Genomic DNA, 15881 nt, shown 5'->3' with positions numbered 1-15881 from the left:
CCCCTGAGGAGGCAAGAACTGAGCTGTTGCAGACTCACATGGATTTGCCGCTGTTAACAAGACAAAGCTTCCTTCCTCTGTGAACATAATAATTTAGGAAACTATCACTGGAAAAACAAGGCTCAGACTGATGTTCTCTGCTACAAGAGGATTCATATGTTATAACTAGAGGAGGGCATCAATGCGTGAAATGCTCTATGTCTCTATGTTTTTATATCTCATATTATGTCATGGTAATTTTTTTCATGCTTGCTTCTTTGTAATATCTTAGCAAACAGATAAAGCCTGAATAAAGTCTGAAACTCTCTCCCTCAGTGATATCTTTGGATAAAGGGTATAAAAAGAGGAGGCAGGTCAACTCTTGCATGATAAAGAGGGATGAGATTGTGTATAAGGTTGATCATGGACAAACTTTTATGTCTGCTTCTCTTAAGATTGGGGAAGAGGGAGAAGATAGAACAGGAGGAGGGGACATTTCTTGTTCTGTTCTGACATTCTAAAAAGTTGAAGGACAGGGATATCTCTCTATAGCAGAGGGTTGATAAACCACTGTAATACCTGATATAATCTTAAATAGAACAAAAAAAAGAGAACAATATTGGGGAGAAAACTCTCTAGCTCACATGTATCTCATGGTCTTAACTTTTCTCTCATTGACTAATAAAATGAATCAATTAATCTGGGGCTTAAGAAGAAGAAAAGCAACTCTCTAGGGCAGGGGGATCAATAAACTACGGCCCCCAAGCAAAATCTGGCCTGTCACGTGTTTTTGTAAATAAAGTTTTATTGGAACATAGCCATAGCCATTTGTTTATGTACTATCTACGGCTGCTTTAATTTTGAGTGATTGCAACAGAAATAGGTCTTTTGCATATGGTTCATAAAGCCTATAATATTTATTATCTGGCCCTTTATTTAAAAAGTTTGGCCGGGCACAGTGGCTCAGGCCTGTAATCCCAGCACTTTGGGAGGCCGAGGCGGGCGGATCACAAGGTCAGGAGATCGAGACCATCCTGGCTAACACGGTGAAACCCCGTCTCTACTAAAAATACAAAAAATTAGCCGGGTGTGTTGGCGGGCGCCTGTAGTCCCAGCTACTCGGGAGGCTGAGGCAGGAGCATGGCGTGAACCCAGGAGGTGGAGGTTGCGGTGAGCCAAGATCGTGCCACTGCACTCCAGCCTGGGGGACAGAGAAAGACTCCACCTCAAAAAAAAAAAAAAAAAGTTTGCTGGCCAGACACGGTGGCTCACATCTGTAATCCCAGCAATTTGGGAGGCCAAGGTGGGTGGATTGCCTGAGGTTAGGAGTTCGAGACCACTCTAGGCAACATGGTGAAACCCCTCTCTACTAAAAATACAAAAAATTTAGCCTGGCATGGTGGTGTGTGCCTGTAATCCCAGCTACTTGGGAGGCTGAGGCAGGGGAATGGAGGTTGCAGTGAGCTGAGATCGCACTACTGCACTCCAGCCTGGGTGACAGAGCGAGACTCCGTCTCAAAAAACAAAACAAAAAAAAGTTTGCCAACCCATGCAGTAAATAACCAATCAAAAATTCTCCTGAGTTCAGTCATGGTGGAAAGCACTGCAGCGATTTCACAGCAACTTAGAATTACCACTTGACCTAGCAATCCCGTTATTGGGTATATACCCAAAGGAATGTAAATCATTCTATCATAAAAGACACATGTGTGTGTATGTTCAGTACAAAGATATGGAATCAACCTAAATGCCCATCAATGGTACAATGCATAAAGAAAACGTGGACATCACATTTTATGGAATACTATCCAGCCATAAGAAAGAATGAGATCATATCCTTTAAAGCAATATGGATGGAGCTGGAGGCCATTATCCTAAGCAAGCTAACACAGGAACAGAAAGCCAAATATGGCATGTTCTCACTTAGAAGTGGAAGCTAAACAAGAACACATGGATACTAGGAGGGGAACAACAGATACTGGGGCCTACTTGAGGGTGAGGGGGTGGGAGCAGAGACAGGATCAGAAAAAATACCTATTGGGTACTATGCTTATTACCCAGGTGATAAAATTATCTGTACATCAACTCATGACATGCAGTTTACCTATATAACAAACCTGCACATGTTCCCCTGAAACAACAACAAAAAATCTCCTGAAACTGGTATGTGTGTGTGCATACAGGATTGGATCTTGGTCAAAAAAGAAACAAAGGACGGATCCTAGATGCTCATTTATAAAGAGAGGATGAGATTGATAATAACAGGTCATTCAGTAGATGGTCTCTCAGAGAATAGCTGAAAGGAGAAATGATCATTATCACTGAAGCTCCAGGGATATGATTTTTTTTTTTTTTTTAAGACGGAGTTTCATTCTTGTTGCCCAAGCTGGAGTGCAATGGCGCAGTCTTGGCTCACTGCAACCTCTGCTTCCCGGGTTCAAGCGATTCTCCTGCCTCAGGCTCCCAAGTAGCTGGGATTACGGCTGCCTGCCACACTGCCCGGCTAATTTTTTTGTATTTTTAATACAGACGGGGTTTCACCATGTTGGCCAGGCTGGTCTTGAACTCCTGACCTCAGGTGATCCGCCCGCCTCAGCCTCCCAAAGTGCTGGTATTACAGGTGTGAACTGCCATGCCCGGCCAGGGATATGATAATTATAAACCTAAACATAGCTGACTTTATTTATAAAATGGAAAATCAGACTTTCTAAGAAAGATAAATGGCCGGGTGCGGTGGCTCATGCCTGTAATCCCAGCACTTTGGGAGGCCAAGGTGGGCGGATCACCTGAGGTCAGGAGTTCGAGACCAGCCTGGCCAACATGGTGAAACCCTGTCTCTACTAAAAATACAAAAATGAGCCGGGCATGGAGGTAGGTGCCTATAGTCCCAGCTACTCAGGAGGCTGAGGCAGGAGAATTGCTTGAACCCGGGAGGCGGAGGTTGCGGTGAGCTGGGATTGTGCCACTGCACTCCAGCTTGGGCGACACAGCAAGACTCCGTCTCAAAAAAAAAAAAAAGATAAACATGGATACTAGTTTGCCTAGCAGGAAAATAAAATTGATCAAACTCAAAGGACAAAGAAAATGTGCTTGAGTTTACCTCATATTGTTGGAGACAGCAGTTCAGGCTGTCAACATCTGTTTCACTGTTAGATCCCTTGCTGTTCAGAATAAGATTGGTATTGCCAACCCAGGCTCTCAGATCTTGAAGTCTGCCTTCTAGCTGTGTGTGCTGATTTAACACTTTAGTCTAAGAAATAAATGGAAAATCACATTATGAAAATCTCCCAGCCACCCAGACTTTGTGAGCCTTTATGAATAAAAGCAAAATGCTACCTTTTCTATTTCCACAGCATTCTGGAAGTGGAGTAGCTTGGAATTCCAAGTGTCACTCACAGAGCTGAGAGACTTCTGAAGATTCTTGGCATCTTTCTCTAGAGCCTTCAACAGTTGAGCAGGAACTTCTTGAGGCTGGCTGATGATAATCTGATTCACACACTCCAACTCCTGACTGACCAAGGTGGTCAGATCCTTTAACTCCCTGTCTAATACCTGAGGGAATAAAGTGGAGTTACCTATAAAAGCAAGACTAGAAACCCTCTAGGAATCAGCTGTGAACACATTTCTCTCTCACCCCATGTCTACACACACTTTAGGGCTTAGAAAATGTTTTTATGTACGTTCATTAGTTTACTTGGTTCTTGCAATCACTAATTCATGAGGTAGGCAAGGTAGATGTTACTGTTCTGGATTTACAGAAGAGATGCTTCATTGCTTAAAAAAAAAACGTGAACAGTGTCCAAGGTCACCCAGCTGGTAAGCAGTACAGCCAGGACTTGGAGTCAGGTTTTCTCACTCAGTGCAGTGTGCTCCCTCCACTGTAACTTGCTGCCTCTCTGAGAGTGTCAATATGCCCCTCCCCAAGGAGCAGCTGTGCAGAATTAATGTGCTACAAAATAAACCCAACGGATGACTCTTCCACTCTAAATTCCAGGGTCATGGAACCAAAGAACACAAAGCTATCCCCAACCAGCTTTTCCACTCATCTAGTCTGTAATATTCTGGTCCTCAACAGATTAGCCAGAAATAAGCTGTGGAAGAACTTGATGGGGTTCTTGCCCCACTTGTTCTTTGGGGCATCATCCTCAGCCCCAGTTCAGCTACCCCACCCAAGGCCACACACTAGATATTGAGAGAACCAGTAAACCACTACAATCTGTCTTCATTGTGACTCCAATCCTATGACAACTCTTAACCTCCAATTTCAGTGAAATAGCCACTCTTCCTCCCTCTCAAGGCTGTCTTTCTATGTTTTTAGGGGACTGGTTCTATCAGTTACCACTTCCTCTCTCTTCTAACTTCAAGTTCTCCTTTTTAATTAGTTCTTTCTCCTCAGTCCAAAACCCATTCAAAACAATCCTTTCGATCCATCTCCTTCGAGTAGTGTCCTACCTCATTCCTTGCCTGTACCTAAGACTTCTGGAAAGAAGGATCTATATTAATTGTCTCCACTTTCCAACCTTCCATTTCTTCCAGCAGCAAGTTAGTTTATATCCCATCACTCCACTGAAACTGTTCAAAGTCACCAGTAACTTTCAGGAGCTGAATCTCCCCTTTAGTCCTCATTGTACTCAATCTCCCTGTGGCAGTTACTAGGGCTGACTCCTCCTCCTTTGGTTTCTGTGAGACAAGTGTTTCCAGGTGTTCTTCAGAGATCTCCAGTTAGACTTTTTCAATCTATTTTTGTTGTTGTTGTTTCTTTGTTGGTTCTTTAAATGGTAGTGCTTTTGAATATATTTTTCTTTCTTTTTTTTAAAGACGGTCTCACTCCATCTCCCAGACTGGAGTGCAGTGATGCATTCATAGCTCAATACAACCTCAAACTTCTGGGCTCAGGCAAATCCTCCTGCCTCAGCTTCCTGAGTGGCTAGGACTAGGGTGTACACCACCAGGCTTGGCTAATTTCTTACTGTGTTGCCCAGGATGGTCTCAAACTCCTGGGCTCAAGCAATCCTCTTGCCTTGGCCTACCAAAGTGCTGGGATTATAGGTGTGAGCCACTGTGACTGGCCCTCAGTATGTTTTTCTTCCTAAATAGTCTGTATTTTGTCCAAGTTTCTTTTTCTTTGTTTTAGCCTCTCCTTTTGTATCAGAAGCTTTCTGGATGCTGAAGTAGAGTGTAATGCTCTAAAAAGCTGACTACAAACTCTGCTGGCTGTAGTCTTCACTGAGGGTGATGGAGCTGGGCCATATAGTTGGGAAACCACTTATATCAGTACCATTAGGTCTTCCCCCTTGGGCTGGTCAAACCATAGCGGGAGCAAGGATATAGCTCAAAATTCAGTTAGTATGTGAACTTTCAGTTAATCCTACTGATTTCTATATGGAATATTTACCTTCAATAAATGGCTGCTCTCCCTAGCCGAGAGACACTTTGAATTACTTTCCTCAGAGGATGAATATCCAGTCTTCTGTTAGAGCACAGCATGAGCAGTTGCCAGGCTATGTGAAGTAAGTTGAAAATCTAAAGGTCTAATTGCTTCTTAAACAGACTTTAAACCAATTATAAGCCCGTTTGCATATCCATTTTCATCTCTTTCTGGTGCTCCCAATTTTTGAGGCTTTGGGGAGTTCTGTAGTGTAAATCAGGTTGTTCCTTAGCTTCCTCCACTTTAAGTTGAGGATCTGGTTTACTCTAGCTTGCTAAGGTAGTTACCGCCTCATCCAGCTGCTTTCTAACTTCTAAAATTTTACTGCTGTTTTCTCCTCTCTTGCTCTTTTCTTTATGAATTTATGCGCTAAAAAAAAAAAAAACCCAAAAAACCTTTTTCCTGATGTCTTAGTATAGTTTTAGGAAGTAAGAGAGATTAACTTACATATCTAATCTACTGTTTTAAGCCTCCAACATTTCTTGCTTGAATTACTGCAATAGTTTCCTAACCAATCACTCTGCCTTTGAACTTACCTAAATCAATCCAAAACCACGCAGATAACAATTGCTAGGGCCGGAAGTGGTGGCTCACACCTGTAATCCTAGCACTTTGGGAGGCCGAGGAGAGCGGATCATGAGGTCAGGAGATCGAGACCATCCTGGCTAACACGGTGAAACCCCGTCTCTACTAAAAATACAAAAAATTAGCTGGGCGTGGCAGCAGGCGCCTGTAGTCCCAGCTACTTGGGAGGCTGAGGCAGGAGAATGGCGGAAACCCAGGAGGCAGAGCTTGCGGTGAGCCGAGATCATGCCACTGCACTCCAGCCTGGGCGACAGAGTGAGACTCCACCTCAAACAACAAACAAACAAACAAGAAAAATTAGCCGGGCATGGCGGCGGGTGCCTGTAGTCCCAGCTATTCGGGAGGCTGAGGCAGGGGAATTGCTTGAACCCGGGAGGCAGAGGTTGCAGTAAGCCGAGATCACGCTACTGCACTCCAGCCTGGGCAACAGAGCGAGACTCTATCTCAAAAAAAAAGAAAAAAAAACCAATTGGTAGTAATTACATTCATAGCCAAATCCGAGGTCTGTTCAAGTTTATCCTTTATAAATCTTATCCGGTCTATCCAAATGTAGCCCATCCCATAATTATCTGACAAGGGTCTGAGATTGTTTATCCTAGAATAGAGTGCAAGCAGGTCCTAGTAAGTCTTGAAATCTTCAAGGAAGATGGAGGCAGCTATCTTGAAGCTGGTGTCTGTGGTGGAAGTCTCTGGGAACCTACCTTGGCCTGACACAGCAGATCCTGTAGTTCTGCCAGGTTTAGCTCCAAAGGTTGAATCTGTTTGGTCCTCATTTCAATGTTCCGTAACAGAGACAGATAGGATACTAGCTTTTCATCATGTTCTAAGCAGAGTTGCCGGGTAAATACATTCTGTGGAGCCAAAAAGAAAGCTGACTCAGTTCTGACATTCTCCTGTAAGTCAGCTTTAGAAGCAGGCAGGGGTTTTTGTTAGACAAATAGAAGCAATTTTTACTGCACACAGAGTGGGATAAAATAAAACATTTTGTTTGTCATTTCAAATCAATAGACAAAGGTGATTTTACCAATTTCCTCAGAGAGCAGAAGCTCAGAGCTATCAATCTACAAGCATCATTTTACCAAAATTTCCAAAAGCTATTCTGATTTCAGGTAGCATCATCCTAGTATTTCTATTAGCTTGTTTCTATTTAAAACCCTTGCAGATTTCAGAAAGACATTCAGAGCCAATGCCTAATTTTCCAACAACTTTGCTATAAACAGATGATGATAAACTAAGTTATATCTTAGAGAATCATCTAGTGCCTTAAAATGTATATAGGCATACAATTATACATATGTAAACTCTGTACCCAGTTAAGAATTTTAGCATTAAACTAACTGTATCTTTAGGGAAAAAAAAAAAAAAAGCACACCACTTACCTGAGTTGCTCTGAAGGGCTCTGGGTTTACACCTCCATTTCCCTTTCCTCCAGGTGCAGTCATGAAGGGAGTTTGTTCACTGCCAGGGCTTTCTCTGAGCTTTTCCTGTGGTGTCTTCTCTGTCTTCACTGCAGAGCATACTGTTAGGGACACTGTCTTTTCTTCACTGGTCCCTAGAACAGTAGGACTAATGATGGCATTCTGTTGCCCTGTATTCTCTTTTTGAGACACTCCTTTGAATAGTTTCTCTGGAAGAAAGGATCCCAAGACTCTGGAACCTCTCTGAGTCACTATGTCCTCAATGGATCCTGCTTCTAGACCTGTAACATTAGGGTTTGCCATTTCTAGAAATTTATCTCCAGTTATTTCCTGTGTTGCTATTTCAGAGTTGAGAGTTCCACAAAGTTTATCATCACTTTTGCTGCCCTGATGATGAAGGTCTTTTCTGTCTGAGAATTCTAGATAACCGACTTCTTTTGAATCTGGTCTAGAAACTGTGATTTCTTCCAATTTAAGACCTCTTGCTGGGTCAAAAGATACTTCTTGGTATGACTTTTCTTTACATCCATTAGATGAGGAAATTAGATGTTTGGTTTCCTTAGTTTTCGAAGTAACACAGGACTCTTGATGATAGTTGGTCTCCTGTCTGGTGGTTCCTTGGAAAGACTTGTCTGCTTTGGAAATTTGGGATGGGCCTGTCACTTGGGCTTTTCCATCTGATTCCTGGTAGTGCAATCCTTCAGGTCTTGGGGTCATACAAGGGAATGGTTCACTCTGGGCCCCACACGCAATTTCTTGAGATAAGTTTTCTTCTGGTTTTAACGTCAAGCAGAGACTTAAATTGTTTACTTTTCCTTCATTGGCCTGTTTAGAGCTGAAGAGTGTTAAAGCATCTAGATGTTTTACAGAAATTCCTTGAGGTACCATTTGGGAAGAGGACTCTTCAATTTTAAAAGTAACAGAAAATCCCATTTCTGTATCAGCTTCTTTCCCTTTTTCACTTGAGGTCATTTCTCTAGGTTGGCTCTTTATATGGGAGTCATGCTCATCTCTAATGGCAGTTTCCTGATATAACTTTTCTTCAGAAAGAAATGCTGGTTTGCATGTTCTGATACTTTCTTCTACAATCACCTCCCTCTTCTCTCTCTTACTTTTCACCCCAGCATTCATTGGTTGCTGCAAAACCTGCTCACTCGGCAATTTGCCTGATGTTTCACAACATGTTTCTTGTACTTCCAAAATCACTTCCCCTTGATTTTCTCTTATTTCTTCAGAATCTAGACATGAGGTAGACTGCTTCATATGAGAAATAATTTCTATTTTTGTCACTGCTTTTTCCTGCTCTTCATTTGTATCATTTCCCATGTTATTTCTAGCCACTCCTTTGAGTTTAAAAGCACAAACTTCAGAGTAAGGGTGTGTCAATGACACTTGGCCCAAGGATTTACCTTTAAGATTATGAGGATTTATGATACTGATAAATTCTTTAGCATCTGGAGACATTCTTGGCTCATGTTGATCCTTGCACCCAAATTCCTTTAAGGAAATTTCCCTGCTCTTTTTTGCCTGCTCCCCATCAGAAACTCTCACTTTAACCTTTTCTTGTGCAGACTGATTTTCAACTTGAAGTAATCTTTCATGCTCTTCTACTTTATTACAACTCATTTCAGCAGTCTGATTATAAGCAATTAACATATCCTTTCTTAGAAATTCATTTTGTAATGCACACACTTCAATCCCTTCTTGCTTTTCGATCTGAGCCCTGTGATTGCTGAACTCTGAACTATCTATTTGGATCATATTTGCCAGTTCAGGGCTGATCAGTCTTTTCTCAATAGCTTCCGCTAAAGTCACTCTCTGATCACTAAATATGTCAACAATTCCTCCATTTAACACCTGATGAGATGCAATAATTCTGACCATGTTTTCATCCACCAGTTTCTCTTCCAAAGCTGATGCCAATGTCAGTCTTTTTCCAGTAGCAGTATCTATGATTCCACCAGTATTTGCCTGGGCTTCCAGAACCTTCAGCGTAGATGCAAAGTCTACTTTTCCAAGCTGAATTGCTTGAGACAATGTAAGCACTTTGTCACTCACCCCATCTTTAATGTCTGAGAAGGGAATTACTTCTAGATATCTCTGTCCAGATTCAATATCAATCTTACATTTCTTGACTAATTCTGAGTAGGGGACAATTCTGCAGTTCTCGGGATCTACAATGCCATGCATCATTCCTGGAGACAATACTGCTTCATTAGTTAACAGTCCTTCTTTTTTAGCTTCTGCCAAGGTCAATCTCTGACCAGAAATGAGATCTACAAAGTTTCCAGTAAAGGCCTGAACCTCCTGGATTTCTCTTTTCAGGTCTGGGGTAATAAGATCTAATTTTATGGCTTTAGGGAGGGAAACATTTTCCTTTGTTTCAGGATTAAAAATCTGATGGATGTTTAAGTTCTCAACTCTTTTGAGTTTCTCGGCTAAATCTTCACCAATTAAGCCATGTCTGAAGGCATTATCAACAGACAGTCTCATCCCAGATATATGGTGAATGATACCTCCATCTACCACTTGCTTAGTCAACAAACGAACGGCCTCCTCTCTCTCCAAAAGACCTCTGTCAACGGACTGCACAACTGTTAAAGGGGCTTTACTATCAGGGTCTATAAGTCCTGTAGTTTCCATTTGTAAACTAATTAATCTCTCCCTAATTGTTTTTTCAGCATCTCTACCTTTGGAAGCTTTTTCCAGATTTATAAGCTCTGGCTGGTCAGCAACGTCCACCAAGCCAAGAGTTGAGGCCAGAGTTACTGAAACTTTTTTGCCTCGTTTCAGATCAATAATTCCACCAGTCACCACCTGCCTCTCTAAAATTTTGGTGGCTGTTTCCTTGTCAATAAGTCCAACTGTAACTGCATCCTTTACAGAGCATAGTTTGTGGGTACGGGGGTCTAAGATACCACTTATAGCTTTGTCTGCCATGAGGACATTATGTAATAATTTCTCATCCATCAGACCTTCATTAATGACTTCTTCAGTTGTCAAAGACTCACATGTCTGAGAGTCAAAGAACCCCTGAAACATGTTCAGCTTCCCCATAAGCTTCAAGGCAGTGTGACTTGGCACGATGCCTCGGGATATTGCTTCATTCAGTAAGAGCTTTTGACCTGTTTGTTCATGAAAGATACCACCATCTAGTAACTGTGCAGATAATACATTTAAGGTAGCTTCTTCAAGCAATTCTGATGGATGACTGCATGACAGAAAAGTTTCCCTGCCATTATCTTCCTCATCGGTCTTTTCTAACATCATCATACTACCACCTGCGATGTTCTGTGCTTCTTGACTTTCTTTATGGTCATCCTTAGCCAAAAATGTTTTCTTTAACATTTCCTTTTTGTCCAGAGGATGAACATTCCCATCAGTTTCAGACTTTAGTTCTAACTTTATACCTAGAGTTTTCTTTAACTGAACTTGTGCCTTTTTGCTTTGGGGTTTTATGTGAGATCCTCCAGTTTCATCATGAATATATTCAGTCTCAAGAGTGTGTGCTTGTTCATTCTGACATGTAAAGGAAGTGTTTCTTAGAGGTTGATGTTCTTTCTTTGGTGTTTCAACAGAAAAAAGATCTTTGTCAACCACCAACGGCACACCTTCCGCCTCCGCAGGAGGTACAGTCAGGAGGTGTCCCCTGCTGGCATTTTCTCTGATAGACACTGCTGTTTGGTCTTCCCTTTGGGTACCTATCAACTGCCTTTGTACCTCTAATTTGACTTTATTTATTACCTTCAAAGTGTCAACATTTGGATTTCTCTCTTTTTGTTCTACAAACAGATCCTGTTCAGGGTTTTCTACAGAAGAATCTTCTGTTTCTACACTGGTCTTTTTGCCTTTTTCTGTAGTGCAATTTTCCTGATCGGGATATTCTTTGTTCTGAGAAGAAAACTGGAACTCAGGCAGCCTCACAGTCCACCCATCGCTGAAAGTTCCTGAGATTTTCACGTTAGCTGATTCTTGCAATCCCTCAGGAGTTTCTTGCCTTTGATGCCCAATTTCAACCACTTTTGGAGGACTTGTTTGATACTCATCTCTGGATGTTAGTGTATCCATCAGCTCTTTATCTAACAGAAGCAGCCTCTGTCCATTTCGCACATTAATATAGCTGTGAGTCATCAGCTGGAACAACAGATTCTCACTCTGGCTTGCTATGGCCTTAGGCTGGCTCTTGCTGCATGGTAGAACTGCTGCTCCAGGATTGATATTTTGTTCTGCAGAGTCTGCTAGTTGCATGTGGGGCATTACATCAGGTATACAAATCGATTTTAAGTTATTGGCAAGACCTCTATCCAGGATACCACTTTCTATTGCTTTCTTCCAGGACAAAATCTTTGTGGTTGCTGGTAGAAACAGAGCCTTAATATGCTGTCGGTTACTAAGGATTTTATGTGCTAGTTCAGTAGACACAATACCTTGTTCTAGGGCATCTGTAATTGGGAGGATCTCTCCAGATTCAGGCCACAGCAACCCCATGAATGACCAGAGGGACTCCAGAATCACAAGGGCGATCTTAGCAGCTACTAGATCATTGCTCACTGCTTCATCTATTGTTAGCCTTTGCCCCGTGACAGTGTCTATGACGCCTCCTGTCTGAAGCTGCCTTATGAGGATAGCACAGGCCATATCTTGGTCAATCAAATTATGTCTTACAGCCTCTTCCACTGTAAGTCTGTGTCCTGTTCTTGGATCTACTATGCCACCAGCAAAAAGCTGAGCTTCCAGCAACCGGACAGTGACCTGCCTATCTATTAGCCCTTCCTGAACTGCACGGAAAATACTAACCTTCCGGCCTGATTTCAAGCTCACCATCCCCCCTGCCAGTTGTTTGACAGGCAGCAATTTGAATCCTGATTCCTGGTGGACAATACATCGCTGCATCAGATCCAGCAAACCAATTTTCTCAGCTGTGTTAGGGTCTATCAAATTCTTGGATGTTCTAAGATAAGACTCTAATACTGAATGAAGCCATGCAGAAATGAGGCCTTGATGAAAAGCCTCTTCCAGGTTAATACAGTTCTCACTAGGGGAAAGACTGAAACCTCCAGTTGCCAGGTGAGCTTCTAAGATTTTCAGTCCAACTCTCTCACTGATTATTCTCTTTTCAATAGCTTCCACCACAGAAAGAGGGCCTCTGCTCTCAGTAAGCCTGCTTATTAAGGCCAGGGCATCCTGTAGCTCCCGGAGCTGCTGGTACATCTGGGGATTAATGAGGTTTCTGGCTATGCCCTCCTCCAAAGAGAGGTTTTCACTGGTCTCAGGTGCAATGAGGCCAGACATGATAACCTGAGATTCCAGAAGCACCAGGCCTGTGTCTTGGTCAAGGAGGCCCTTTTGCATGGCTTTGAAGATGGGAAATATCTCCACTGTGCCTAGGTCAATCACCCCAGCAACTGCTCTGCAATCCTAAAAAAAAAAAAAGAAGGAAAAGAAAAGAAAAAGAAAACTGAATCAGAGCCAATGGCAAAGCACAACTATTGAAAGGAGTCATTCAAAGAACTATAGTATATAGGCCAGGCATAGTGGCTCACGCCTATATCTGCCCAAGGCAGGTAGATCATGAGGTCAGGAGTTCGAGACCAGTCAGACCAACATGGTGAAAACCCCGTCTCTACTAAAAATACAAAAATTAGCTGGGTGTGGTGGTGCACACTTGTAATCCCAGCTACTCAGGAGGCTGAAGCAGGAGAATCGCTTGAATCTGGGAGGTGGAGGTTGTAGTGAGCTGAGATTGCACCACTGCACTCCAGCCTCCAGCCTGGGCAACAGAGCGAGACTCTGTCTCAAAAAAAAAAAAAAAAAAAAAAAAAAAGTACTATAGTATATAAAATTCTGACCACAAGAAAAACCTAGCATGGGATAAGCCCCAACATGTAGGAAATATTCTGAAGCAAGCCACCCAGTGTTAATACTAAAAAAGAGTTTTTCTAAACTGCAGAATGTTTAATAGGTCAGAAGTTCCTAGATTACTTGAGAGATAGTGGCATTAAGCATATCTGAGTGACAAGCTCTACAGGGTGACAAGAAGTGAAAGTGATAGCATTTAATCTTATTTCTAAGACTAAATCATCATAAACGTTCTAAAAGACACAACAGTTCCCCCAAAGTGAGAATTCAACGCCATATAACAAATTTTTGGTGTTGCAAACCACACAGAAGACTCTGGAAGTAGCAATTCCCTGCTGATGAGCACAGTAGGACTGGTCCATAGAATAAGGGAGATTTATGCAGCCCAAAAGCTCCAGAACAATTGTGCATCCCAGTAAACAGGCCTGTGTATACTACTCAAGCAACTATTTAGCAAGTGGGATACCCACATTCTTGGACAATGCTAGCTTCTCCCAAGGCAATGGCTCTAAATTAAATTAGTTCTAGGTCTTGGAAGTAGCAAGTCAAGGAAGAAACAGATCGGGGACCCTTGCCTATGGAACCACTAGTAACTTTTCTTCTGGTCCAGGCTAGAATGGGTAGTACAATAACCATGACTATAGCTATCACTTGTTATTAGATCTACTGAACACTGACATTTAATTCTCACAGTAATCCTATGAAAACAATTGTTTGAATCTTTAGTTTAAAGAAATGAAAATAAGGCACAGAGTTTAGGTAACTTGTCCAAGGTCACAAAACTAGTGGGTGCCAGAAACAAATCAAGGTCTGATTCTAAATCTTGTATGTCCTCCCAGAGTCAGACCCAGAAAACTGTAAAAGACAAGTACAGTAGAGTCACATCTTAACACAGGAGTTAGGTCCTAAGGTCAGTGAATAAGGCATATACGCTGTGAAAATTACCCTTGCAAATCCTAGAAACAGCTCCTAAAGAATTCTCATTTTTGACATCTTTTATCACAGAATAATACATCCAGATTTTAAATTATTTAAGTGTTTAACCACTTACAACACTTCATCATTTTTATTACTCTCCAGCTTTTCAGCTCTTCTTGTTCACGTTCATTATTTTCATTTTCTGTATATAATTTTATCTGTCGCTCTTTGGTCAGTGCTACTTTCTGATTACTTATTTAACTCTCTATCTTATTGATAGAGGATCTTGTGGAAGCAGTTTCCAATTATTTCCCTGCCCCCTAAATAATGGCATTCCATTTTATCTCAGTGAGTAAGTTCCGTAAGAGCTGATCCATTGCCCATGAAGGTCTAGGAACAGTAGCTGTGTCATTCAATAAACATGGGATGAATATGGATAAATAATAAGGAAACCCTTAAAATCATTAAGCTATTTCCCCTCAGATTTTAGAAACACGCACTGAGGATTTCAAGCTTGATGAGGTGCATACAATAAGAATACAGAATGGATAGCAAATGAAAGAACAGTGTATTTGGTTCTCATCTCCATTTCTACATAAGTGTTCAATCAATGGAATAACTGACAGACTTCTCTACACTATTTAAAGTATTATTTATTCCCTATCCCCATGTTTTCTGACCAAGAATAGAAAGTCCAATTCGTATAATTTAAACATATATATTATGCAAACTCACTATGTGTCTGTTTTAAAGAAATTGAAGAAAAAAGTTCACTGGAATGTGATACCTGAAAAATTTTAAGATACCTGAAAAATTCCTTTTAGAAAATCCATGAAAGACTATTCAGAACAGACAATATGACAAAGAAAAATATCCCTTTGAGAACTTTTCATTTCTTTTGTGAGATTCATGGAGTCTCAAAAATGCTGACATTGAAGAAAGGCCTGGAGTGTAGCCAAAGAGAAAAGTTACACTGTTACTTCCAACACCCTCATATAATTGAAGGATAGGCAGGAAATACTCAGCTGGGAAAAAATCCAGAGAAACTCATTTCTGTCCTACCAAACATGGACATTCTGACCTAAACAAGCATTAAGAGATAGAAGGAGAGAAGGAAAGAAAACATAAAAGGCTTCTACTTACCAGAGTTGCAGGGCACGCCTTGGGCAGATAAAAGATAGAGCCTTATGGAGCAGCTCAGCCGTATCACACACACAGTGTAAGCTTGGTGTTAGCGTCCAGCATGCGACTGTTTGTTTTTGCAAAAAAGAACCCCAAACAGGTCGTCCTCTTTTCCCTTTGTGCATTTGTGCTTAAACTCCAAAGGGTTAGTGAAACTTGTAAGCAAGGATGTCAGTTAATCAGAACAATACTTCACATGAAACACACAAACAGTACAGCAGACACATCATGCTCAATGTAGTGGTGCTCAGCAGCTTGTCTTTCTTTTTTTCTTTTTTTCCTTTTCCCCCCTCTTTTTTAACCTTTCAAAATGAGAACTGGATGTTCTCAGCAAGCAATTGTTAAAACTTTTCACATACTCCCTTATATGGTGAAGCAAAAAAAGCCACTGGAAGTGGGCTACCTTAAATGGAGAATGTTACACCAGCACTTTGTTTTTGGAAATATACCATCAAATCATAGCTGGTTCTGTCTTGTGGTCTTTACAACTCCAGCTCCTGTTGCACAAAATT

The 15881-nt window shown here is 41.5% G+C and overlaps 1 protein-coding gene across 33 annotated transcripts in view; it reads right to left on the bottom strand.

The window, feature by feature from the left end:
• Nucleotides 1-15881, bottom strand: part of LOC116472985 (microtubule-actin cross-linking factor 1, isoforms 1/2/3/4/5) — a 404777-nt gene that overhangs the window by 145581 nt on the left and 243315 nt on the right. For 26 of the 33 annotated variants that reach the window (XM_058441923.1, XM_058441919.1, XM_058441922.1 and 23 more), the window contains 4 exons: nt 7372-12828; nt 6694-6843; nt 3316-3531; nt 3080-3229 (listed from right to left, as the gene is read on the bottom strand). The exons of the other annotated variants lie outside the window; for them this stretch is intronic. In XM_058441923.1, coding sequence (XP_058297906.1) covers nt 3080-3229; nt 3316-3531; nt 6694-6843; nt 7372-12828 — 5973 coding nt within the window. The remainder of the gene's footprint in view (nt 1-3079; nt 3230-3315; nt 3532-6693; nt 6844-7371; nt 12829-15881) is intronic. 33 annotated transcript variants of the gene reach the window in all.

This window comes from Hylobates moloch, unplaced genomic scaffold (genome assembly GCF_009828535.3).
Source record: "Hylobates moloch isolate HMO894 unplaced genomic scaffold, HMol_V3 SCAFFOLD_8, whole genome shotgun sequence".
NCBI classification, from domain to species: Eukaryota; Metazoa; Chordata; class Mammalia; order Primates; family Hylobatidae; genus Hylobates; species Hylobates moloch.
Note: the sequence above shows the minus strand (reverse complement) of the source record. Positions and strands in the feature narration are given on the sequence as shown.